This window comes from Myotis nattereri (assembly GCF_964212035.1).
Source record: "Myotis nattereri genome assembly, chromosome: 11".
NCBI lineage: Eukaryota > Metazoa > Chordata > Mammalia > Chiroptera > Vespertilionidae > Myotis > Myotis nattereri.
In genome coordinates, this window is record NC_138086.1 from 8,797,885 (window position 1) to 8,823,423 (window position 25,539).

The 25,539-nt window shown below is 37.1% G+C and overlaps 1 protein-coding gene across 2 annotated transcripts in view; it reads left to right on the top strand.

Moving 5' to 3' along the window:
• Window positions 1-25,539, top strand: part of FOXP2 (forkhead box P2) — a 689,501-nt gene that overhangs the window by 510,333 nt on the left and 153,629 nt on the right. For both annotated transcript variants that reach the window (XM_081102058.1, XM_081102059.1), the window contains one exon: window positions 20,473-20,562. In XM_081102058.1, coding sequence (XP_080958184.1) covers window positions 20,473-20,562 — 90 coding nt within the window. The remainder of the gene's footprint in view (window positions 1-20,472; window positions 20,563-25,539) is intronic.

Below are 25,539 nucleotides of genomic sequence, written 5' to 3' on the forward strand. Positions count from 1 at the left end.
GGGATCCCTTGGCACTTTGTTGATGGTTTCTTTAGCTGTGCAGAAGCTTTTTTTATTTTGATGTAGCACCATTTTCCCTCTTTGTTTTCCTTGCTCTAGGATATGCACAGGCAAACACATTGCTATGAGAAGTATCTGAGATTGTGCTGCCTATGGTTTCTTCTAGGATTTTTATGCTTTCACAACTTAACACTTAAGTCTTTTATCTGTTTTGAGATTATTTTTGTGTATTATGTAAATTGGTGATTTAGTTTCTTTTTTGTTTGACTGTATCTGTCCCATTTTCCCAAAAGCATATTTTGAAGGGACTGTCTTGACAACATTGCATGCTCTTGCCTCCTTAGTCAAATATTAGTTGAGCATAATGGCTTGAATTGAGTTCTGGGGTCTCTTTTCTGTTCCATTGACTTATGGGTGCCTGTTCTTGTTCCAATACCTGTTATGATTACAATGGCTTTGTATTATAATTTGACTAGAGGCTCGGTGCACAAAAATTTGCACTCAGGGGGTGGGGGGGGTCCCTCAGCCCGGCCTGTGCCTCTCACAGTCTGGGACCCCTCGGGAGATAACAACCTGCTGGCTTAGGCCTGCTCCCGGGTGGCAGAGGGCAGGCCTAATCCCTAGGTGCAGCCCCTGGTCGGGCTCAGAGCAGGGCCGATTGGGGAGTTGGGGCGCCACCCCCTGTCATGCACAGAGCAGGGCGGATCAGGAGGTTGCGATGCCACCCTCAGTCACGCTCAGGGTAGGGCCGATTGGGGGGTTGGGGCACCGCCCCCTGTCACACTCAAGGCAGGGTCGATGGTGAGGTTGCGGTGCCACCCCCTGTCATGCACAGAGCAGGGCCAATCAGGGGTTTGGGGCGCTGCCCCCTGTCATGCACAGAGCAGGGCCCATCAGGGGGGTTGGGACTCCATACCCTGTCACGCACAGAGCAGGGTCAATCAGGGGGTTGGGGAGCTCCCCCCTGTCACTCACAGAGTAGGGCCGATAGGGGAGTTGGGGCACCGCCCCCTGTGACACACAGAGCAGGGCGGATCAGGGGGTTGGGGAGCTGCCCTCTATCACCCACAGAGCAGGGCTGATCAGGGGGTTGGGGCGCCGCCACTCTCACACTCAGGGCAGGGCCGATGGGGAGGTTATGGCTCTACCCCGTCACACACAGAGCAGGGCCTGTGGGGGTGGGTTGGGTCGCCGCACCCTATCACACACAGAGCATGGCGATCAGGGGGTTGGGGAACTCACCCCTATCAGGCACAGAGCAGGGCTGATCAGGGGGTTGGGGCTCCTTCCCCTGTCACAAACAGAGCAGGGCTGATAGGGAGGTTGTGGCCCCACCCCCTGTCACACACAGAGCCACAGGGCGCTCAGGGGGTTTGGGCGCTGCCCCCTGTCATGCTTATCCCGGTGCCTGGAGGCCTCGCAGCTCCGCTGATCCTGGTGCTGGGAGCCATATTACCCTTTTACTATATAGTATAGAGGCCTGGTGCACGGGTGGGTGCCGGCTGGTTTGCCCTGAGGGTGTCCTGGATCAGGGTGGGGGTCCCCACTGGGGTGCCTGGCCAGCCTGGGTGAGAGGATGATGGCTGTTTGCAGCTGGTCACACCCCCTTCAGGGTGGGGGTCCCCACTGGGGTGCCTGGCCAGTCTGGGTGAGGGGCTGAGGGCTGTTTTCAGGCTGGCGGGTGACTGAAGCTCCCAACTGCTCCTTTTTTTCTTTTTTTTTTTTTAATTCTGGCACAGCTTTAGGTCTGGCTCCAGCTCTGAGGCCTCTGCTGCTGAAAGCAGGTATCTGGTTTGTTTGGGTTCTATAATCGAAACACTGTATCAACTCCAACTCTGAGATCCTGGCTGGCTGAAAGCAGGTTTCTGGGTTTTTTTTTAGCTTCTATATTTGTTACAATGTTTCAAACTGCAAGCTCAGAGGCCGACAAGGCAGGCAGGGAATGTTGGTTTCCTCTGTCACTGAAGCAAGCAAGCCTCATGTTCGCTTCAAGCTGCCTGGCTGCCGGCCACCATCTTGGCTGGCAGATAATTTGCATATCACCCTGATTAGCCAATGGGAAGGGTAGCGGATGTACGGCTAATTACCATGTTTCTCTTTTATTAGATAGGATATTTGGTATTGTGATCCCTCTTATGCTTTTCTTCTTTCTGAAGATTGCTGTGGCTCTTTGGGGTCTTTTTTGTAAATGACCCCATGGGGTCATGTAAATTTTTGGAGTATTGGCTCTAGATCTGTGAAATATGCCATTGGTAATTTAATAGGGATTAATGGACTTTAAACACAGTATCCTCCATTTGTTTGTATCTTCCGCTGTTTCTTTTTCAGTGTCCTATAGTTTTCCAAGTTCAGGTTTTTTACCTCCTTTACTCATTATTAGTATACTAGAGGTCTGGTGCATGAATTCATACACCAGTAGAGTCCCTTGGCCTGGCCTGCAGAATAGGGCTGAAACAGGTTCTCTGACATCCCCTGAGGGTTCCCAGAGTGTGAGAGGGCACAGACCAGGCCGAGGAACCCCACTAGTGCAAAAGGCCAGGGAGGGATGTGGGAGGTTGGCCAGCCAGGGAAGGACCGTGGGAGGGCTCCTGGGCATGTCAGCCCTTCTTGCTCAGACTCAATTGGCTGGACCCCAGCAGCAAGCTAACCTACTGGTTAGAGTGTCTGCACTCTGGTGGTCAGTGCATATTTCAGCAAGTGGTTGAGCAACCTTAGCATATCATTAGCATATTACACTTGGGTTGGTTGAACAGCTGACAGCACGACCAGATACTTGGCATATTAGGCTTTTATTATATAGGATAAAAATGCCATCAATTTATGGATGTTAATTTAAGATCTTGCTACTCTGCCACATTCATTTATTAAATTTAGCAGTTTTTGATGTAGTCTTTAGAATTTTCTTTGTACAATATCATGTCATCTGTGAATAATTAAATTTTCACTTCCTCCTTTCCAATTTTCTTATTTATTCTTCTTGTCTGATTGCTGTGGTTAAGACTTCCAGTACTACATTGAATAAGAGTGGTGAAAGCACTTGTTCCTGTTCTTAGAGGAAACACTTTTAGTTTTTGTCAATTAAGTATGTTGTTGGCCATAGCTTTGTCATATTTTACCTCTATTTTGTTGAAGTATGATTCCTCTATTCCCACTTTCCTAAGAGTTTTTATCAAAAATTAGTGTTGATTTTGTCAAATGTTTTTTCTGATCATATAATTTTTATCTTTTACTAGAGGCCCGGTTCACAAAAATTTCTGCACTTGGGGGGGTCCTTCAGCCTGGCCTATTCTCTCTTGCAGTCTGGGACCCCTCGGAGGATGTCCATCTGCTGGCGTAGGCCCGCTCCCTGGGGAATTGGGCCCAAGCTGGCAGTCAGACATCCCTCTGGCAGCCTGGCAGCCCTTGGGGGATGTCCACTTGCCAGCGGGGAGCAGGCTTAAGCTGCAGTTGGACATCCTTAGCGCTGCTGAGGAGGCAGGAGAGGCTTTTACCACCACAGCTATACTGGCAGCCATCATCCTGGCTTGTGGCTGAGCAGAGCTCCCCCTGTGAGAGCACACTGACCACCAGGGGGCAGCTCCTGCATTGAATGTCTGCCCCCTGGTGGTCAGTGTGTGTCATAGTGACCAGTCATTCCCAGTCATTCTGCTGTTAGGGTCAATATGCATATTACCCTTTCATAATATAGGATAGAGGCCTGATGCATGGGTGGGGCCCGGCTGGTTTGCCTTGAATGGTGTCCCGGATCATGGTGGGGTTCCCCACTTGGGTGCCTGGCCAGCCTGGGTGAGGGGCTGATGGCTGTTTGCAGCTGGTCACACACCCTTCAGGGTGGTGGTCCCCAATGGGGTGCCTAGCCAGCCTGAGTGAGGGGCTGGGGGCCATTTTCAGGCTGGCCAAGCCCCCAGGTGATGGAAGCTCCCAGCTTCTCCGTTTTTTCTTTTTTCTTTTTTATTCTTGATTTTTTTACCTTCTATAATTGAAACTTTGTATCCTTGAGAAGAGCTCAGAGCCGACCAGGGCGGGCGGGAGGGAAGCCTCCTGCTCGCTCCAGCTCCATGGCCATAGATGGCTGAAATCAGGTATCTGGGGTTTATTTACCTTCTATAATTGAAACTCTGTTGCTTTGAGTGGAGCTTAGAGCCCGACATGGCAAGCGGGAAGCTTAGCTTCCTCCATCACTGGGACAACCAAGCGTCCTGCTTGCTCCAGCTCCATGGCTGCCGGCCGCCATCTTGGTTGGGTTAATTTGCATATAGTTGCTCTGATTGGCTGGTGGGCATAGCTTAAGGCATAGCAAAGGTATGGACAATTTGCATGTTTATCTTTTATTATTATAGATTTAATTTAGGTGACGTATCACATTTATTCATTAGTGAATATTGCACCAGCCTTATGTCCTTGGGAAAAATCCCACTTGCTCATGGTGGATAATCTTTTTAATATATTGCTGGATCCAATTTGCTAATATTTTGTAGAGGATTTGGGCAACTATGTTCATCAGGGATATTGGCCTGTAATTTTCTTTCTTTGTTTGTCTTTATCAGGAATTAGGAAAATGCTGGCCCCATAAAAAGAGCATAGAAGTCTTCTTTCCTCTTGAATTTTTTGTAATAGTTTGAGGAGGATAGGTGTTAGTTCTTTGAATGTTTGGTAAAATTCACCTGTGAAGACATGAGGTCTAAGACTTTTGTTTCCTGGGAGTTTTGTTTGTTTGTTTTTCATTATAGCTTCAATTTCATCCATTCTTATTACTCTATTCAGATGTTCTGGTTCTTTCTTATTTAGTTTTTGAACATTGTATGTTTCTAGAAATTGTACAATTTGTTGAGATACCATTGTTTGTAATATTTTCTTATAATCCTTTTTATTTTTGGTGTCAGTTGTTAACTTCAGCTCTTTAGTTTCTGATTTTATTTTGTTCCTCTCTGTTTCTTGATGAGTCTGGCTAACGGTTCAATCAATCTTTATCTTTTTCAAAGAATGAGCTATTGGTTTTATTGATCTTTTCTATTGTTTGTTTGTGTTTTTTTTGTGTGTTTTTTTTTAGTTTCTATATCGTTTGTTTTTGCTCTGACCTTTATTATTTTCTTCCTTATACTTACTCTAGGCCATTCTTGTTCTTTTTTTTTTCTAAGTCTTTAATTTGTAGGGTTAGAGAGTTTATTAATACTTTTCCTTGTTTTTTGAGGTAAACCTGTATTCTATGAACTTCCCTTTCAAGGCTGTGCTAACTGTGTCTCATAGATTTTGGGTTGTTGTGTGTTCATTTTCATTTGTTTCCAGGAAGTGTTTTTATTTTTTTCTTGTTCTCATTCCTAACCCCTTCATGTTTCATTACATGCTATTTAGCCTCCATGCATTTGAATGTTTGTATATTTACTGTAGTTGATTTATAATTTCATGCCATTGTGATCCTAGAATATGCTTGATATTATTTCTGTATTCTTGAACTTGTAGAGACTTGTTTTGTGTCTGAACATGTGGTCTAGCTTTGAGAATGCTCCATGTGCACATGAGAAGAATGTATATTCTGCAACTTTGGGGTGAAAAGTTCTCTAAATGTCAATTAGATCCATCTGATCTAGTGTGTCATTTAGGGTCACTGTTGTCTTGTTGACTTTTTTGTCTGGAACATCTACCAGTGAAATCAGTGGGGTGTTAAAGTTCCCTACTATGACTGTATTGCTGTATATCTCTCTCTTTTAATATTTCCAAGAGTTTTTTTGTTTTGTTTTGTTTTTTTACATTATTGTGCTCCTGTATTGGTGAACATATGGGTTACCAAGGTTATATCCTCTTGGTGGATCAATTCCTTTAATAATATGTTGTGACCTTCTATGTCTCTTATCATGGCCTATGTTTGAAGTCTATTTTGTCAGATATAAGTATTGTTACCCTTGTTTTATTTTTTTTTTGTTTTTTTTTCATTCCATTTGTGTGTTTGTTTGTTTTTTTCTTATCTCTTTACTTTGATCCTGTGTGAGTCTTTTGTTCTAGATGGGTCTCTTGTAGACAGCATATATATGGCTGAGGGAACTGCACACTGAAACACCTAAAGGTGGGCATCCAAGAATAAACGGGCAAATGAGAAGGGAGGAAAGTGCAGACGGCCAATGGAGGCGCAGAGCTACCAGAAAACAAAATATAAAATGGCTATAGGAAATCCTTATACATCAATAATTACCCTAAATCCAAATGGTCTGAATTCACCAGTGAACAGGCACAGAATAGCTGAGTGGACAAAAACAAAACCTAACCATAGTCTGCCTACCAGAGACCATCTAAGCTTCAAAAACAAAGGTAAATTTGAAGTAAAAGGATGGAAAATTATTCTCCAAGCAAATAACATCTTCAAAAAAGCAGGTGTACGCATATTCATATATATCAAAATAGATTTCAAGATAACAAGAGACAAAAATGGACACTTTATAATGCTAAAGGGAACACTACATCAAGAAAACATAACACTTCTTAATATATATGTACCCAACCAGGGAGCACCGACATTTATAAAACAACTACTCACAGAACTAAAAGGAGAAGCAGATCAAAGCACAATCATAGTTGGAGACCCTAATATGCCATTGACAGCTCTAGACAGATCAACCAAACAGAACATCAATAAAGAAATATCGGTCTTAAATGAAACACTAGGCCAAATGGACATAATTGACATTTACAGAACATTTCATCCCAGAACATCAGATTATACATTCTTCTCCAGCACATATGGACTATTCTCAAGAATAAACCACAATGTTGGGTCACAGAACTAGCATCAACAAATTCAGAAGAAGATTTAAATTATACTATGCATATTTCCTGACCACAGTGCCTTGAAATTAGAAATCAACTGCAAAAAGAAAGCAAAGAAACCCACAAATTCATGGAGATTAAAAATCACACTATTAAAAAATGACTGGGTCAAAGAAGAAATCAAAGATGAGATAAAAAGGTATATAGAAACAAATGAGAATGGCAACACAACATATCAAAACCTCTGGAATACAGCAAAAGCAGTAACAAGACGTAAGTGTATATCATTACATACCTATCTTAAGAAACAAGAAAAATCCTAAATAAACAACCTGAGGAGACACACTAAGGAGAAAAGGGAAAAGACTCATATAAATAAAATCAGAAATGAAAGAGAAGTCACCACAGACATCACAGATATACAGAGGATCATACTAGAATATTATAAAATACTATATGCCACCTCAAAGAAATGAGTAAGTTCCTAGAAATATATAATCTTCCTAGATTAAATCATGAAGAATTGGAAAATCTAAATAGACCAGTCAGCAGTGAGGAAATTGAAACAACCACCAAAATCCTCCCCAAAAAATAAAAGTCCAGGCTTCACCAGTGAGTTCTAGCAAACATTCAAAGAAGATTTAAAACCCATCCTTCTCAAACTCTTCCAGAAAAATGAAGAGGCAATAGTTCCTAACACATTCTATGAGGCCATTAATTTCTGAAAGCGTGAACCTGAGAAAACCCAGGCACCACACCCTCAACCCCAATAAAGGCAGATTCCCAGGTCAGTTCTCTCTCTCTCTCTCTCTCTCTCTCCCCCTCCTCCTCCCCCTCCCTTCCCCCTTCCTCTCTGGTTCCCTTCCTTCCCATGGCCTCACCTCTGGCCCTGGGTGTGCCTTGTAGCCTCTAGGACTAGTGAGTAATAAACCTTGCCCTTTCAAAGTTTCCTGGTGGTTGTTGCTGTGGTGTGTCTTATAAAAACCAAGGACCAGTTCAGCCACAACTCTGGCTCTGAAGGGAGAAATGTCTGGGAGTTCACACCAGCAGTACAGGCTCAGAGAGTGCCTCAGGCATTTTCAGCTCATAGCATCACTGTCCCTGGGCTGAGGCCAACACAGAACAGTGTGACTACAAAGTGGGTCTTTGTGGTGATGGAACACTTCTGCCTCTTGATTGCCGTAGTGGTTACATGCATTTAAATCCTATATAATAAAAGGCTAATACGCGAATCGACCGAACAGCAGAACAACCAGTTGCTATGACATTCACTGACCACCAGCTGGCAGACACTCAACGCAGAAGCTGCCCCCTGGTGATCAGTGTGCTCCCACAGGGGGAGTGCCACTCAGCCAGAAGCTGGGTTCATGGCTGACGAGCGCAGCAGCGGTAGCAGGAGCCTCTCTCGCCTCCGTGGCAGTGCTAAGGATGTCTGACTGCTGGCTTAGGCCTCCTACCCCTGGGGAGCACGCCTAAACTGTCAGTTGGACATCTCCTGAGGGCTCCTGGACTGTGAGAGGGCACAGGCCAGGCTGAGGGACACCCCCCACCCCCGAGTGCACGAATTTCGTGCACTGGGTCTCTAGTATGTGATAAAGAGTATACACCTACACTGTACCAATATTAATTTCCTAGTCTTGATATTTCGCTGTAGTTGTATAAGATGTAAAATGTAACTTCTGTTAAAATGTTAAAAGCAAACTATACTGCAATAGTGTTCATTTTTTATAAAAAGTGAAAAAAAGGGGGAAAAAGAGAAACATTTCTAGCCCTTAAGGAGCTTATAATACTAGATATTAAGGGTAATTAAGTGTATTCACTTAATAAGTAAGATTATCTGATGATTTAGATTTTTTTAGTGCTTATGTTAAACCAGGATGCAGAATCTTACACCTTGGATTTGGATTTGATGTATACATTCAGCTTGTGGGCCACTGACACTTGGAGAAATATTTCTTCTCTCCCAGTCTTCCTCGTCCCAAGTCTCATTGCAGTAGTGGGGGAAGAAAAGAATGAAGACATCGTCACCATTAGGAGTGTTATTTCTTATCAAGTTATTTCCTAAAAGCAGGAAGCCTTTCTGGGACCTTCTATCCCCTATTTCTGGAGCTGTGGTATTATCCATGTCTTATAATAACTACAATTTACCACTTTATATGCTGAAAATCATCTAACCTAAGCTCCATAATAGCTGGAACATAAACTGGAAAAACCCTGGGTTCCTCCCTAAAGTGAATTTGCCCAAGATCTCTAAAATCTGTCTTTGCTAATTAGTTTTAAAATGTATTGCACATGCGTACATGTGCCTTATTATTTACCTTCTGAATAACACAGCCTAATATAATCTATTTTAATATAAACAGAGCATTCTTACCTCTATTCATTCAATCCATATTTTTTGAGTAAGTGCAGTGCGTCATTAGCAGATTAGTTGTCAAGGATTAGTATTTCCCCTCCTCAATGAGTTTTATGTTTCACTCTTTAGTAAATTTTAAGCAGGGAAGAAGGAATTTATTCAGAGTTCGTCACTGACAGAGATGAGGTTCTTCAGGAAACTTGGAATGGTGCTGGGATTAGACCTTGGAGGACTATATGCATGCATTAAGCCTAACCAATGGACACAGACATGGGGGGCAGGGGAGGGGGGGCTAGGGCATGAGTGGGGAGTGTGGGGGGAAAATGGGGGAATAAGGACACATATGTAATACCTTAATCAATAAAGAAAAAAATGTTTAAAAAAAGAACTTGGAATTTCGGAAGCCTCTGGTGGCTCTGTCATTGTGTTTCTAAGAACTTGAAACTTAGCTTTAGGAGCTTTTCCTGGGGATCTACTCCCCTGTGTCTGCCCCTGAACTAGTCAAGCACCCTCTCCTCGGATGGTTTTGTTCTCACCTTCTCTTTCCTCCTCTGGGACTAGCTCAGTTAGCTTCTGGGTTCCCTAAGCAGAGGTGCTCTGCCTCCAGGCTCTTTTCTTTAGATTCGCTGTAGTATATTCCTCCCCTTGGTGCCAGACAGGGTCATAGTCTTTGCCTCAGGGTTCCTGGCTACAGATTCCATCCTGGTGAGGGAGGAGGGGGGCGAGGGGGGCGGGGAACAGAGAAACAAAGATTTGCATTTTTCTCATCTGTGTCTCAATTGCAGGAAGCTAGCGTACTCCAGATCCCCAGTAGGGGGTGTGCAGGTGGCAACCAATCCATGATGTTTCTCTCTCATCAGTGTTTCTATCTGTATCCCTCTCCCTTCCTCTCTATTAAAAAAAGTTAACATCTTGCCCTGGGGGGTTTGGCTCAGTGGAAAGAGCATAAGCCTGCAGACTGAAGGGCCCCAGGTTCAATTCCCAGTCAGGGCATATGCCCGGGTTGCAGGCGTGCAGGAGGTGACTGATCAATGATTCTCTCTCATCATTGATATTTTCATCTCTCTCCCTCTCCTTTCCTCTCTGAAAGCAATAAAAATATATTTTAAAAATAATAATAAAAAAGTTAACATCTTTAATATTTGTTTCTTGTCTATAACCAACATCCTGAATCCAGTGCTTAATAACTTTCAAATACACTATTTTTAAGGATCGTAAATTCCCTTTAGTGTGTAAGCTTCCATGTCTAATTCTCCTCATGAAACGTTATTAAGATCATGGAATTCTTCATGTTGTTTTAGTTGACATAATTAGCAATGTCATTTGAGTGACTCAGAATAGATTTTGTTTTCTTTATGCCCCAAGAAGATTTTTACTTAAGCCTTTTACAGTATAAAACTTTCCTCCATGATACTTTCTTCTTGGCTGCTCCTTATAGAAAGGGTCAGTCAGAGCATCAAAGTCAGTCAGAGCGTCTTTCAGACCACTATGCCATTTCAAGAATACGTGAAGCAGCTTGGCCATATAACCCAGACACTCGGAGCTTCAGTTTAGGCATCTATGATAGAAGGAGGGTGTTCTGGGAGTGAAATGAAATAGCATGTCCAGGATTTAGAGTTATATTGGCATATAATGAGCACTTAATGCACATTAGTTCTCTTTTCCTTCCTTTTTGTTTTTTGCTGAAACCCCATAGCCACTTTTTGTACTTATTTTTAATGGACTACACTTTTCGGCATTGCACTGTGGTGATCCTAAATGTATTTTTTTATTTTCTTATTATACTAACAGACCCTTGAGGCAGATGATCCTGTAGCATAGGGTGTGTAGTGTATATTCATGCAGATGTGGCGATGGTGACCTGGAGAGGAGAGGGGTGTATCTGACCAGTACATTCATACAGTTATAAACTCTTTCGCTCAGTCTCAAAGGAGATTAAAATACAACTTTGTAAAGTATGACAGAGCATAAAGCTATTAAGGTATGCTTCCTAGCTAATGGGACATTTTTCTACTTGAACAGATTGTGAAAAACTAAAATAAGTATTGAGGTAAATTTTTAGCAATTACAGTATGCTAGGCCTATTGGTTAAAATGCATATATCTATCTATAAAAGTCACTATAAAGCTAAAAATCAAGAGTCAGTCTCAATTGACCAGTACTTATACATGCAAGAACATACCCACTGGAGCAATTATATATAGTAATTTCAAGCCTTCACTTGAAATACTAGTACTTTATACTTTAGCTCTTAGAATATTTTGAAATACATTATCTTCTCTGATTCAGCAATCACCTATATGCAAAGGTAAATATTACGAACTGCCTTTAAGAGACAAGAAAATTAAGGCTTATTGTGATTAAGTAAGTAGTCCAAGTTCCTCAACTAAAAAGGCAGAAGAATGTCTTCTGAAATCTGGGTAATACCATTATATCATATTTTCTCTCCTAGTTGCACAATAAAATATATACATATATTTTATTTTGAACTCTTTTAAAAAAACTAAAGATAACCGTTTTTTGTCATTGTTTTTCAGAATGCACAATAGCACACCATATATATATTTATTTATTTTAAACATATTTTATTTATTTTTTACAGAGAAGAAGGGAGAGGGATAGAGAGAAACATCTATGAGAGAGAAACATGGATCAGCCGCCTCCTGCGCACCTCCTACTGGGGATGTGCCCGCAACCAAGGTACATGCCCTTGACTGGAATCGAACCTGGGACCCTTCAGTCCGCAGGCTGATGCTCTATCCACTGAGCCAAACCGGTCAGGGCAGCACACCGTATATTGCTGTAATTGGAGGTAGCAGGCCTTTTGTCCAGGTTGAAAGTTTAGAGAGAATCTGGCTGAATAGTGATGACATCTGATCACAGAGTGGAAGAGTAGGCGGTTCCTCATTTGGTCCGCAGGCAGCGCTGCAGAAGACACTCATATACTTATGTCGCCAGTGTCTGTGGAAGCACACTTCATACTCCAACAACATTTTAAATATCAATTTTTACTCTACCAGCTATATTTCTCAGGAGTGGTAGGGAAGTGAGGAATGGCCTTTGTTTCTCCAGCAATTTCAGTCTTTCTCTGGATAACCACCCTTCCTTAACTTCCTGAGCTGAGACCATCATTGTGAGCTCTCTCCTCTTCCTACAGGGGCAGGGCAAAGCTACCTCTCCCGCCTCAACCTGTCGCAGAGGCTGATGTTCCTGCTCCCACAAAGCTTTCATTTACTCCAGATGCTCCATTCAGTCCCTCCCCATCCCCTTTAGCGACCTGCTCAAGTCTATATTACAACTTTAGTTTCACCTTATCTATTAGCTCATCATCAGGTTTTCTTTATTTGAAACAACAAACAAACCCAAATCCTCAAAGCACAGTCTCTTATTTTGGTCTCCACAGAATTTATAAAAGAATTGTTTGTACTCATGGCCAAGGTTTTCCTCCATTTATTCCCCAGTAACTGTGTGCAGTCTAACTTCTAATTCAATACTCTGTGGGAACCAATAGGTTATGAAAATGATCAGATCATTTAAGAACTTTCATTAACCTCTTTGAGTTTTTGGTATTTCAGAACACCATCTTCTTTCTACACAATTTTTTCTAATATTTTCTTATTTCCTTTTTTTTCAAGCTTTATTGAGATACAATTGACATCACAATTCTTTCATTTAAATATTTACCAGCTTTAATGAAGCATAATTTACATACCATACACCTTATCCTTTTAAAGTATACAATTTAGTGGTTTTTAGTATATTCACACTTCCCGTTCTCCCTGGCAATGGCTAATTTATTTTTTGTCTCTATGGATTTGCCTATTAAGGGCCTTTGTATAAATGAATTATACAATGTGTGGTCTTTATGACTGATTTCTTTCACTCAGCATAATTCTTTCAGGGTTCATCCATGCTGTAGAATATATCAGTGCTTCCTTCTCTTGTATGGCTGAATAATATTTCACTCGGTGGAAAGACTACATTTTGTTTATTCATTTATTTATCAGTTGATAGATATTTCCGTTGTTTTTACTTTTTAGTTATTAGGAGTAAAGGTGTTATGTACAACTGTTTGTGTAGACAAGTGTTTTTATTTCTCTTGGGTATGTTTCTAGGAATGGAATTGCTGGCCCATATAGTAATCCTAGATTCAACATTTCCAGAGGTCTTTTTTACTGCAGTGACTCAGCTCTCCTCTCCATTCATTGTCTTTCATTTTTATTTATCTCCTAATGTCCTCTCAACAAAATGTAGATGCTTCTCAAGTTTTGGGTCTTGAGTCTTCTCCTCTCTTTATTCTCTTCATCAGAAATCTAATCCTCTCCCTTTCTCTTAACTATTAGCTCACCTCTTACTAGGAATCCTTTGTCAGCCTGATCACCTTCAATCTAGAGCTCTGCATTGTTAGTATCTACTAAGGAGAAGTCTTGGTTATTCTGCCATCAGGCAAACAACAGCATCATCTCGCCAAAATCATGGTTTGTAATCTGATTTTCCCCTTTTCAAAAGTGGCACAGCTATTCCCCAGTTATCCTTGACTGAAAATTCTGAAGTCATTATTTATTCCTTCCTAGCCTTTACTCCATACCCAGTTATTAAGTCCTGCCAGTTATACTTTTACATTCCTTTTGTGACTCTTCTATTCAAATAAAATGATTCTTATTACCCTTATTATCTTTCTGGGACAGTTGCACGTACCTGTTCATTGGTCTTTCTATCTCATATATTTTCTCATTCTTTTTATCACTTCTCAGTTATCCTTCACAACATGACGTCAATATTGTCCTGGCCTACACTTATCCCCATCACTTCCAGATTCAGCACCATTTGTCTCTAACCTGTTCAATAATATCAAGACCCTTTACCACTTATTGTTTAGTTATATTCATAATTAGCTCCAACCAGCCAACCTTCGCAGGATGTTTCTCTAGCTCCTAAACCATAAATACTCTATCCAAGATAAATTCTTTTCATTGTTTATGACCCCAAATTTTCTTTGCTTCGACTTAACACAGCCAAGTTCTACTATCTCCACAAGATGATTTATTTCTCATATAAGTTCAGCCCAAATGTATGTCCCTATAAAAAATTTATCTGAGTTCCCCAAATGAAATGGAAAAAAAATTATTCTACTTATAGACTCCTGAAATGTTTTAAAAATATTTGAATGGTTTTTAGACATTTAGCTAGATGTTTCTTAATGGATGGTAAGCTCGCCCCCTATCTATGTGTGTGTGCGATACTTAGTTCTTCGCTTGTTCCTGGGACATACTTGCAAAAAAGAAATTTTACTTATAAGCGATTTTCGGTATGTTTTATTTTTACAGATAATTTTCCCAATGCCACCTCTTTTGCAATCTTACTTTTCAATTGCAGGGGAAATCCAGAATATAGGGTTTAAATAATAGTTTACTTGTAGATATAATTTCTTAGCATGTATTTTCAGTTAATATCTAATATGTCAATTTAAATTATGACAGTAATGAATCTTAACCCTTATTGAAACAAAATATGACTATTGGTCTCATAATGAGAAAAGGTATCTGTTAAAGTATGTAAGAAACAAAAATAAATCTAATTTGAGAAAAATAACAAAATATTTTATAGCAGAAAGGGAAATAATGGAGAAAATTCACATAAATCATGTCATTTATGGAACATGTACCATAAAAAATAGATGTTTTAAAACTGTTAATTTTAATAAAATTTGTTCCAATTTTAAGAAAATTCATTACCTTTTATACTGGGAATTTTAAAGTTGGGTAGAATTCCTTAATATGTGAACAAGAATTGTATTTAGTATTGCTATAGATTATATTAATTTTCTTTATAAGTATTCTATTAGAAATTGATTATCATTAGCAGAATAATGATGAAAATAGAGGTATGAATACCAGGCTAGTTAGTATTATGTTCTACAGCCTGTAGAATGTCAGCTCTGAGAAAGAGAATTTATTTATCCCATTGAACTGAATGTATGAATTTAGACCTGAAAAAACAAAACCTGTCTTAGACATTATTCAGTTAACTCACAGGCTTATTTTGTGGGAGGTTTCTGAGCTCATCTGGAAGTTTGGAGATATACTGGGATATACTGAGTACGGGGTTTGGATTTGAACCTTGAGAACTTCGTTATAAATTCTGAGGATGACGAGGATCTATTCCTTCACATATCCAATATCTTGATGGTCTCTGTTTTGGATTTACCTCATAAATGCTAAGCCAAAATAGTCTGCCATTTGAATGGTAAATAGGATGCTTTACAATGAATTTCTCTCTCTTATTATAGTACCATAAAATAAATGATCTTAGCTTCTTAGTTTGGCCTTCATAGTGGTTCTCAATATAAACACCATATAGCCACACATTTATTCTTTAACTTTATGTAAAATACACTGTAAAACAAAAATAATTATTTTCAAAAATATTTTCTAGTAATTAGCTCCCCTCCCAAACAAATTTAGTCTAATTATGTATCAGGCATGATAAAATGGAAGGTCAATAGCTACAGATGCATCATTTCACTCTGATAGATTGCTGTTTGAAAATAGGTTATGACAATTAGATGATTAATTTTCTTCTATTAAATAGCATTATGAGACTTATGATTACATTTATCAGTAAATTCTTTTTAGTGAGAACATAATATGAGGAAAGACCAAGCAGAATAGGAATTAATATCCTTTGTGAAGGATCAGAACATACTTTCTAACAACCACAATTGTGAAAATACTTAGAAAATGAAATTCTGTTGGAAAACTCATGTTTGTTTGTTTTTTTTTATCATTTTAAAGCGACATGTTAAAGATGTCATATGGGAGTATGAAGAGCAAAATTCTGGATGTCCTTCTGGCAATTTTTTGTTGTTGTTGTCCTGGTTACCTGCAAAGTATACACCCCTTGTCAGTATAACTAGGGAGTGCTTATGTAAACATTCTTGTTTCGCCTGTTTCACATAATCATTTCTTGTATCACATTTCTTCTAACCTCGCTATCTGAAACCAATTACAGGAGATCCATTTGGGCTGCATCTGTTTTCATAAAAAGCCGAGGCAGCAGTGTTTTTCTCAGAGATGAATATCAACATCAAATATGCTTCTGAGTGCTTTGTTATTTATGTTTCAGAGAGATTTTGTGGCCTTCAGCTCTCAGGAATGTGTCATGCTGTGCTGTTTATACATTGAAGATATTAATGGGTGTAGATGTCATTTTTCATTTTAATGTCTCAAATGCAACAGGCTGATAGGTTAAGCATTCCTATTTTTATGGGGAGAGATATGAGTGATGTCTGTTTTTCCCCAAATATACATATATTTACTTTTTTTAAAAAATGAAGTTATTTATAAACCTTAGAGTACTCAACATTTTTGGTTAAACTGGGTTTTTCTAAGCTATTCACAATTTTATTTCTGTGTTCTTCAAGATGAAAAAAAGTAATGTTTTCCGTGCTCCCCAAGAAGGAAAAAGTATTGATCTGACAGGTCACAAGGATTTTTCATTCTTATTTCTCATAATAACCTACTCATTAGAATTCTATGAGGTTCATAATGAGCATAAAGTTATTACTATTATAGAAGGGTAATATGCTTAAATTTTACTATTCTTAAACATTTGTGTTTTATTTGAAATTACACAGTAACTATTAAGAATGTTGTTTTTAATAAATATTTTAGAGCAAAATGCACTGAATTCTGGAAAACATGCATTTCCACACCCTTGCAGCCTACCAACAACAACAAAAGTATATGTTCAATCTATTATACAGCTTTTTATTTTTTTCAAAATATTTAGTTTAATCAGATTTCAAGTTTAAAAGTGTCTTATCTTAGTTTTCTTCAGCTTTACTATAATTAAATAACTTCATCAAGGAAAGTGTACTCTTAATTTAAAATAAATTGTTTTTGGAAATTAGATAGGTTTGGCTGCCTTAGAAACCTCTTTCTTGTTCATTTGAATCAGGCTCAGACAATATTAAAGAAAGATTTGTAAACAAACATCTTTTGCCTTTGGTTCTAAATTAACTTTTTGTTTTTTTGTGGAGGGTGATCATATAAATACTTAAATAGCTCATAGAACTTTATGAATGATCCTGGTATATAAAATTTCTATTTACCAATTTAAGTGGACAAATGATTTGCAAATTAATATTTTGTGTATTTTGACATCTAACACCTTATATTGATGGAAATGTTAGCTCATAATCTTTCATCTTTTGAGTAGCTACAATAATAAATTGCAAAGATGAATTAAAAGTGTCTGAGCAATTGTTTACTGAAATTAAGTCCTAAAGTGTTATCCAGAATACTGGAAATAAAAAATGTCACGTAATGCCTGCAGTTGAAATGCAAACTACAAAAGATTTATGTTTAAGAGTTTCTAATCATTCTTGATCTCTTGGAATTGTTTTTTGTTCTCCAACCTCTCAGTTTACTATGGCAAGTCTCTATTGCTGCAAAAAGAATGTTGAAATAGGCAAGGTGTTCTTTTTCATAAGCTTTTGTATTGAAAGATAATCCTTGACTGTTTCAAAGATAAATGTAAATGCATATGCAAACCACATACTTTAAAAGTAGAAGCATAATTTAGCTGAATAGCTTGTGGTATTCTATTATTAGTAGTACTCCTTTAACAACAGTGCACATGTATCTATTTGCCTAGCAATATTTTCATGAGCTACAACTCTAACATATCTAATTTTCTAGTGTCTTTCTTTAGCCATTGGGCATTGCATATATTCATTCCATTGGCTTACTTGTTTGGGTTGAGTTGACTGAATGTAAGGCAGCAATGGATAGGGTTTTGTACTTGACAGGCAAGAGTCTGAGCTTCTGACCAGACTGTTACTGCTTTGTGACTTTAATCAAGTTATTATAGTATTGGTTCTTCAATTCCTTGTCTACAAAATGTGAAAACTAGGATAACCAATTTCTAAGGTGTGTTTTTTTTTCCAGCTCTGGAATTTTTCAGTTTATGACTAATAATTGGTCAAATGATTGGAGTGTTACAGGACAGTAGCACCCCATCACGTATTCGTAGACTATGTGATGAAGTCCAACACAAAGATGGTGGGAATACTTAGCCATAAAAATGACATATACCCTGTGATAGTTTTTCTATTCAAACATTTACAAATTAAAAACATACAATCTTATATTGTAGTTCCCTTTTTAAGTTTCTGATAAATGGGTATGCCCTCTTGTCATATGTTCTCCTTTGCTAGAGTTTTATTCGTTGCATTCTAACAGTTCCTTTGACAGAACAGACAGTAACCCACACTGGGATGTACTCTGGCCTGAAGCCTGGATACGGTGAACAAAGCACAGACCTATTTTCCCCATTTGCTAAAATGTGGGGGTCTATTTCAATGATTTCACTTCAAGATTCTGAACTACCCTTATTAAAATCCTTGAAAAATAGTAAAACAACTACAGAATTAAATATAATCTAAATAAGGCTGAGTACATGCAAAATAAACTAAGGACCTCAAAGGGGAAAACAATTATATGAAAAATACTAGGCAAGTTTTGTGTGGATTTGGCACCAAAAGGAAAACTAATTGATTACTTTTCAAGATTTTCACATTGACACAGCCTAAATCAGTGGTAATTTCCATTTGAAAAAAATATCATTGGTAGTTAGTTTAAGTTGTGATTTAAACAGAAAGTAATATTATTGGACTATCAAGGGAAATTTTTCAAATTGTGTTTTGCGATAAGTGTTTATGGAATTAATTTTTATTTGGTCTTTTATTCACACCGAACTTCATCATAAAATTGCTAAGTTCCCTGGAATGTTTCATCCTTAGAAGCATTTAGGTTGGCTTGTGATTACTTGAAAAATTTAAAATAAGAAAAAAGGGAGATTTTTTTGAGTGAGTGTGTTTCCAAAAAGTGTGCTTTACAAACTACGCCGGATCCTGCTCTGGGAAGGTAAATCAGTGTTGTTAGGAGATGGTGCGAGTGCATGCAGTTTGTTTACTTTGGTTTCTATGTCTGCTGCCTTCTCAGAAAACTTGCTTGGAGCCAGGCTGTAGCAGCCCTCCTTTCTGTCTTTTCATAATTGATCAGGGGATGACTGCCTTCCCTGAGGGTTAAGACATGGCAACTTTTTCTGTTTGCTCAGCATCTCAATGCAGTAGTTCAAACATTGTTCACACCAGCTGGCAGTGTAATGCCATATGCACATCTTGTCAAAGCAACTGTTGTCATGGATACTAGAAACTCTCTTAAAAACCATATCATTGATTCCAATGGAAATTGTACTTTTTTCTGCTTAGAATCTTAATTATTATAGAAGAAAATTAATCTAAAATATTTTCCCCTTCTTGAAAACTTTGTCACATATTCTAAAACAGCGAATAACAAAGGAAAGAAGTGGTTTAGTTTCATGTGTTGGCAAATTTCATCATTAATGTTTATTGAACTCAGTTGTTGAGAGAAAAATAAGTTTGTACAGTAAAGGCTCTTAAAGTTTTTTTTTTAAATTAGTTTATACTGTTAACCTTTCAAACATCTCAATATGTGGGTTTTTGTTGTTGTTATGGCAGTAGTTTTTATATTAGTGTATATAGTATAATGGCCAAACTGCCTCTCTTCCAGCAAAAGAAATGCTTACATTAATTTCTTATGTTGTTTTATTTTCCTGAGTTGGAAAGAAACCGTAAAAATAAATGAAAATATCTATTTTGATTGGTATTCTATCACACATAGAAATAAACCTGATTGGTTGAGTGGTAATTTCTTTGTTCTCTGATTTTGCTAAGAATGTAAATGAAAACCACTCAATTTTATTTGGCATTGAAATTGCACTTTATTTTGTCAAAGGAGAGGTTTCTTCTTGAATTGCAATTACCAAAAAAAAGTATTTTAAATCTTTAGTGAAAATCCTTATTAATTCACTTTCAAGATAATCTGATGTTGATGTGTCAAATTTAATTACAGCTTCCGGTAACACTTGAAGTCTACTGCTTTTGCTTCAAAATTGTAATATGAAAATACAAATTGGATGATGATTTAAAAGGGAGTGAGCATTATAGTTGAACATTCAAAGACAAGTTCCTTGTGGAAATGAGATTACTGAGGCAGTTTGTGATATTTTTTCTTTTCAAGCACTTTAAACAAATTAACTTTATTTCCTGCAGGATAAAAGCCATCTCTGTGGTTTTAAGTAAATTTGTATATGTGTGTTATGTAAATTTTTTTCACATTAGAAAACAAGAATATTTAATGATTTTCTCTAGAAAGGAGGGTTGGATGGGCTTCTTATACATTGAAGCTTATTACTAGTAACCAGGGAATAACTGATCCTGAATTTACCTTTAACAAAATATTTAGATGTTGCTCCCTTTTTACTTCTAGGCTCTCCAAGCAGCAAGACAACTTCTCTTACAGCAACAAACAAGTGGATTAAAATCTCCTAAGAGCAGTGATAAACAGAGACCACTGCAGGTAGGTAATGTATTCCTGTCCTTGGGGGTCATTTTAAAACATATTTATTATGAGAACAGAAATGCAGACTCAGTTGTATACATACAGAAAATTATGATGCTTGCCTATGTTGATAATTTCCATTCAAAAAGAGAATTCGCTTTATCTTCTTGAAAGAGAAAGAAAGAATTTTCTATTAGCGTAGATTTCAAAAGTTTACAGGCTCACTTCCTGCAAAAATTATGTAGGGACCACAGTTAGTATACGTGGGCATAAAAGTTTGCATTAAACTTTCTGGGATTTGAATGGAATTTAATTTACAAACAGGTAAAAATGTGGCATTTCTTTCTTAAAAGCAAATCATAGTAAAATGGTATGGAGTAAAGCAAAGCAGGCTTAGACAACCCTTCTGTAGTTGTATTCAAGTGACAAATGCAGAAAACCTCCCATTTTGTCAGAAAAACTGAATTAGCCACGGAGTTATTGCTGTTGCTATAGTTATAAAAATACATTCTGGAGTTTGTTGTCCTTACTCACTATGTTTGTCCTGTGGAACTGATAGTCTGTATGTCGTTTAAAGTAAATTTTTCTCATATAATGTAACCATTGTTTTATTTAGTCTTAACAGGAATATTTAGGGCATTTTCTCCAAGAAATAACATTTTCAGTTTTCATTTGAAAAAATATTTGGAAGGTATCTGGAGATGCATCAAACATCTTTCAAAATGTTTATCAGCTTTGTTGGAGGATAAGCAATGCTTTTCTAAATCCAAGTTACATGCATGTCTAATAAGGCAAGCTTAGTTTTTTTTTCCAAAAACGTAAACATCTTTCTTGTTGCTTTAACAAAACTATTTTGAAAATTTTTATGGCCTAGCTGTCTGTTTTCCTTTGTAGGTGTACTCCCAGATGTTAGTAACTTAAGTCTTACATGATGGCCTTCTGACAGAGAATTATAGGCTACTGATGTACACAATCCAGAAACCACTTATTACCTAAAAACTGGATTAATTTATGGTCCCTAGACAGATATGAGATGAGAATATATTTTCTTGGAAACAAACCCATTTTGGGGGAGTGGGTGGGAAGAAGGGGAATTGGGGATGGGGCATGCCTTTTAACAGAGTAAAGTACAGATGTCTGCCATGATTGTATGTGAGTTATACTGCAAGAGTCTGAGTTTAATACCCATCTTAATTTTTTCTCTTTTAAAATAAATTTCACGTTCTTTTGTTTTAACTAATCAGTAATTCTGTAGTGAGACATTTTACTTACCATCATAGACTTCCCTAAGTAATAATAGTGATTTGAGCATTTCCATTGAGTTATCTGATTCCATGAGAGCCTCTACATACATTTATGTGACAGAGAAAATTTTACATAGAAGTCACAAAAGATAGCAAATGGAATGTTTATCCTCACTATGGCTTCAAACTGGGAACTGTGCTTTCTTGTTGGTATAGCAAAGGAGGTTTGCTAGTAGATGCTCGCAGCATAAGCCAAAGGTAGGAAAGAGTTTACTGTTTTTAATATCTGAAAGAGACTATATATATTGTCCTAATTCTATCTTATTGTGTCTCTTGACAAATTAGACCAAGTAGTTGTACCTTCCTCTCCAAAGCTAAGTCAAGGAGACGTTTCTTTATTGATGATTACCAGGATATTTCTGGAAAGAATGGCGGGGCTGAAATTTTTCTATTTTCTCTTTTTGTTGTATTGAAAGGCAAAATTTAGCTATACTTTGTTTAACCAAAATATACATAATTTTCTTGGCAAAACACACACACACACTAATATGGGAATAGTTATGACTCTAAAGTAAGAAATTGTTGCTTCTGTACCAAATGTTGTACAAATAAAATTTTGAGCCTAAGTCCTCAATTATATTTTTATTATAAAAGGGTGATTAAAAATTTACAAATACCTTTTAACAACTTCGATTGCTAACCATTGCTATAGTTTATTGTGTCACTTATTAGTGTTTTGTGATTCATATTAACACAAATATATCTTGATTATACAGATATAAAACTCTAGAATTTTATTATTCTTTTGGAATTTTAATAGGATCGCATGCCAAAATGTCATAGGAATGAAAAGTTGGTTTTTAAGAATGAGAATTTAGAATAATGACTGAAGACTTATTTGTTCACCAAAATACACACAGCAGTTAATATAATGTGATTCTACATTTTTAGTATTTTGTAGTACCTGGTAAGCTTTGCTGGGATTGTATAAAAAATCTAATAAAAACCTAATAGCATTTTATACTAGCTTACACATGTTGTCAATGGGGGATATTAAGTAATACTTGTTTTTGCATCTGCAAATATCACTTAACATGAGTTGCACTATGTATTTGCCACTCGTGTTAAGGAAAAGGATAGAATATTTTTGCTAATTATAAATATTTAATATGAAATTAACACTTTAAAACTTTTATGATTTTATCACAGTCCAGTTCTTTTTTAAAAATATATTTTTATTGATTTCAGAGAGGAAGGGAGAAGGAGAAATAGAAACATCAATGATGAGAGAGAATCATTGATTGGCTGCCTCCTGCATGCCCCATACTGGGGTCGAGCCTGCAACCTGGGCATGTGCCCTTACCTGGAATCAAATCTTGATCTCCTGGTTCATAGGTCAATGCTCAACCACTGAGCTATGCCGGCCAGGCTTTTTTTCTACTTAACTGTTTAATCAATCTTTCATAATAGAGTTGTTGTAGATTATCTTTTAGATTTAAAAAAATAAGTGAAAATGTTTCAAAATCTGCGCTTGAAAGCAATTTATTTGGTGTTAATAATAGATCATGCTGGTTAGAGGACCAAAAGAGATATGTGATTTTCATTTTACTATATAATTTTTATGGATAACTATTTTATAAAGTTTGAAAGAAAATACAGATTTTAGAAAAATATTTTGATGGCTCAAGTCACAAGAACAATATTTGTTGCTTGTTATACTCAACTGAATTTCTTTTAAATGTTGAAAAGTGGTTGCCAGATTTGAAGTGTGACATGGCAGAGAGTCTATTGCTGGTATTTATCTACTAGTATTTATCTACTATTACTTTTTCATTTACATTTTTCTTGTTTTTCTGCTACAGATAGCATAGATATTAGCATATCTACTGCAAAATTGAAAGAAAAATCACATCTAATGAGCCTACCGATTGTAGTAGTGATTTCACTTTCATGTATAGATATCTGAATGTATGTATTTGAAACTTGTTTACATATTAATTCATTGCATGAAACACCACTTAAATAGGGCCAATCAGTTAATATATTGATTAATGACATATTGATGATTAATATAAAATGATTGTGATGCAGATTGGAGCTGATATTAAACTAAGCATTACCAGATTTTTCTTTTTTACATTTCTACTATGTATCTCAGAAAAACAAACCCTAAAATGAAGATGGCCTCTTATCTTACTTTACTTTACTTTTCTATATCTACTCCTAGCACGTCCTAGACGTGATGTACCCATAGTGGTCTATAAGGAGGAAAGTTAGCCAAAGAGAATATGTAATGCTTTCAATTTCATGAAATGAATTTCCTGATTGAAAAGAGTAAGTTCACATTGTTTTATGCACACATGCACACTTCCATAATCTGTAACTAAAAACATTTTGTAAAATACATTATCCATTTTCTAGCCTATGACAGATCTACTTAATTTAGTTTAGGTATGAAATTGGTCGCATTATTGTTCTTGTTACATTTACAGCCATGAGACAGACTTGTGGTTCTTCAACAGCTGTGCAGAGCAGAGACGTAAATTTAAGGTAAATGCCATTGCTTTGCTATCTTAGATGAATATTAATATATAACATTGTAATCACTTCCATTGTTGTAGATTAATATCTAATATAAGGTTCTCTTTTTCAATAGGCAATTTAAATTAATTTCTAAAATAATTCTGAGTTAGTTTAAGAATAGAGTACTTAAAAGCAAAAGTGAATTAAACTTAGGAGTCTTATTCTGAGCCTGACACAAGCTAGTAATATAGGTTTGAGGAAGTCACTCAACATCTTTAAAATATAGACATTGGGCTAACTGATGAATAAAATGAAATGTTCTGTGATTAAAGATTTATTTCATTTTTTAATCCTCACCCAAGGGTATGTATTTTATCGATCTTAGAAAGAGAGGAAGGGAGAAAAAGAGAGAGAAACGTGGACACGAGAGAGAAACATGAGAAACATCGATTAGTTGCCTCCTGTACATGTCCAACCAGGGATCGAACCCACAACCTGGGTACGTGCCCTGACCAGAATGGAACTAGAGATTAGAGACCCTTTGGTTCCTGGGATGATAGTCCAACCAACTGAGCCACATTAGCCAGAGTTTATTTCATTTTTTTAAAACTAAGTGATAGGTATCTTAATTCTTTGAGAATAGCTGTACTTTGTTGGATATTAGCTTATGGGTTAAGGGTTATGTTTATATACTTGTTTGTTTTTACTTACAAAGGACTTTAAAAACATACCATAGCAAAAAAATAATGCTTTGATATCAAAGTATTAAGTCTTAGGTGTATGGTAACTATTGTGCAAAAAGTATTAATTTATATAACATCTAAGAAAGTTTTGTTTCATTTAGTGCCTTGAAATAATTTTATAAATTGTTTTTAAGAAAAATCTAAGTTACACAAAGAATTATTTTACCTATGTGTTTACTTTAATAATCTACATTAAAATATGTTGTCATAAAATACAATTTAACAAATTTCTACCTTCCTCTAATTCTTCAGTCCAAAATGTTAAAATTATCAGCAGCAGACAATCAGTAAGTTCTGTAGCAAACTAATAAGCATTTCAAAAACTTTCATTCTAGGGAAAAAAACCCAATAAAGTACAAAATCTATAAATAATGAAGTTGAATGTATAAATAATAAAAATAAATATATCTTTGGGATATAGAATTGGGCATTGGTAAATATGTTTTAGGAAATTGTCAAAATGCATTTATACAGTGGTAATGAAT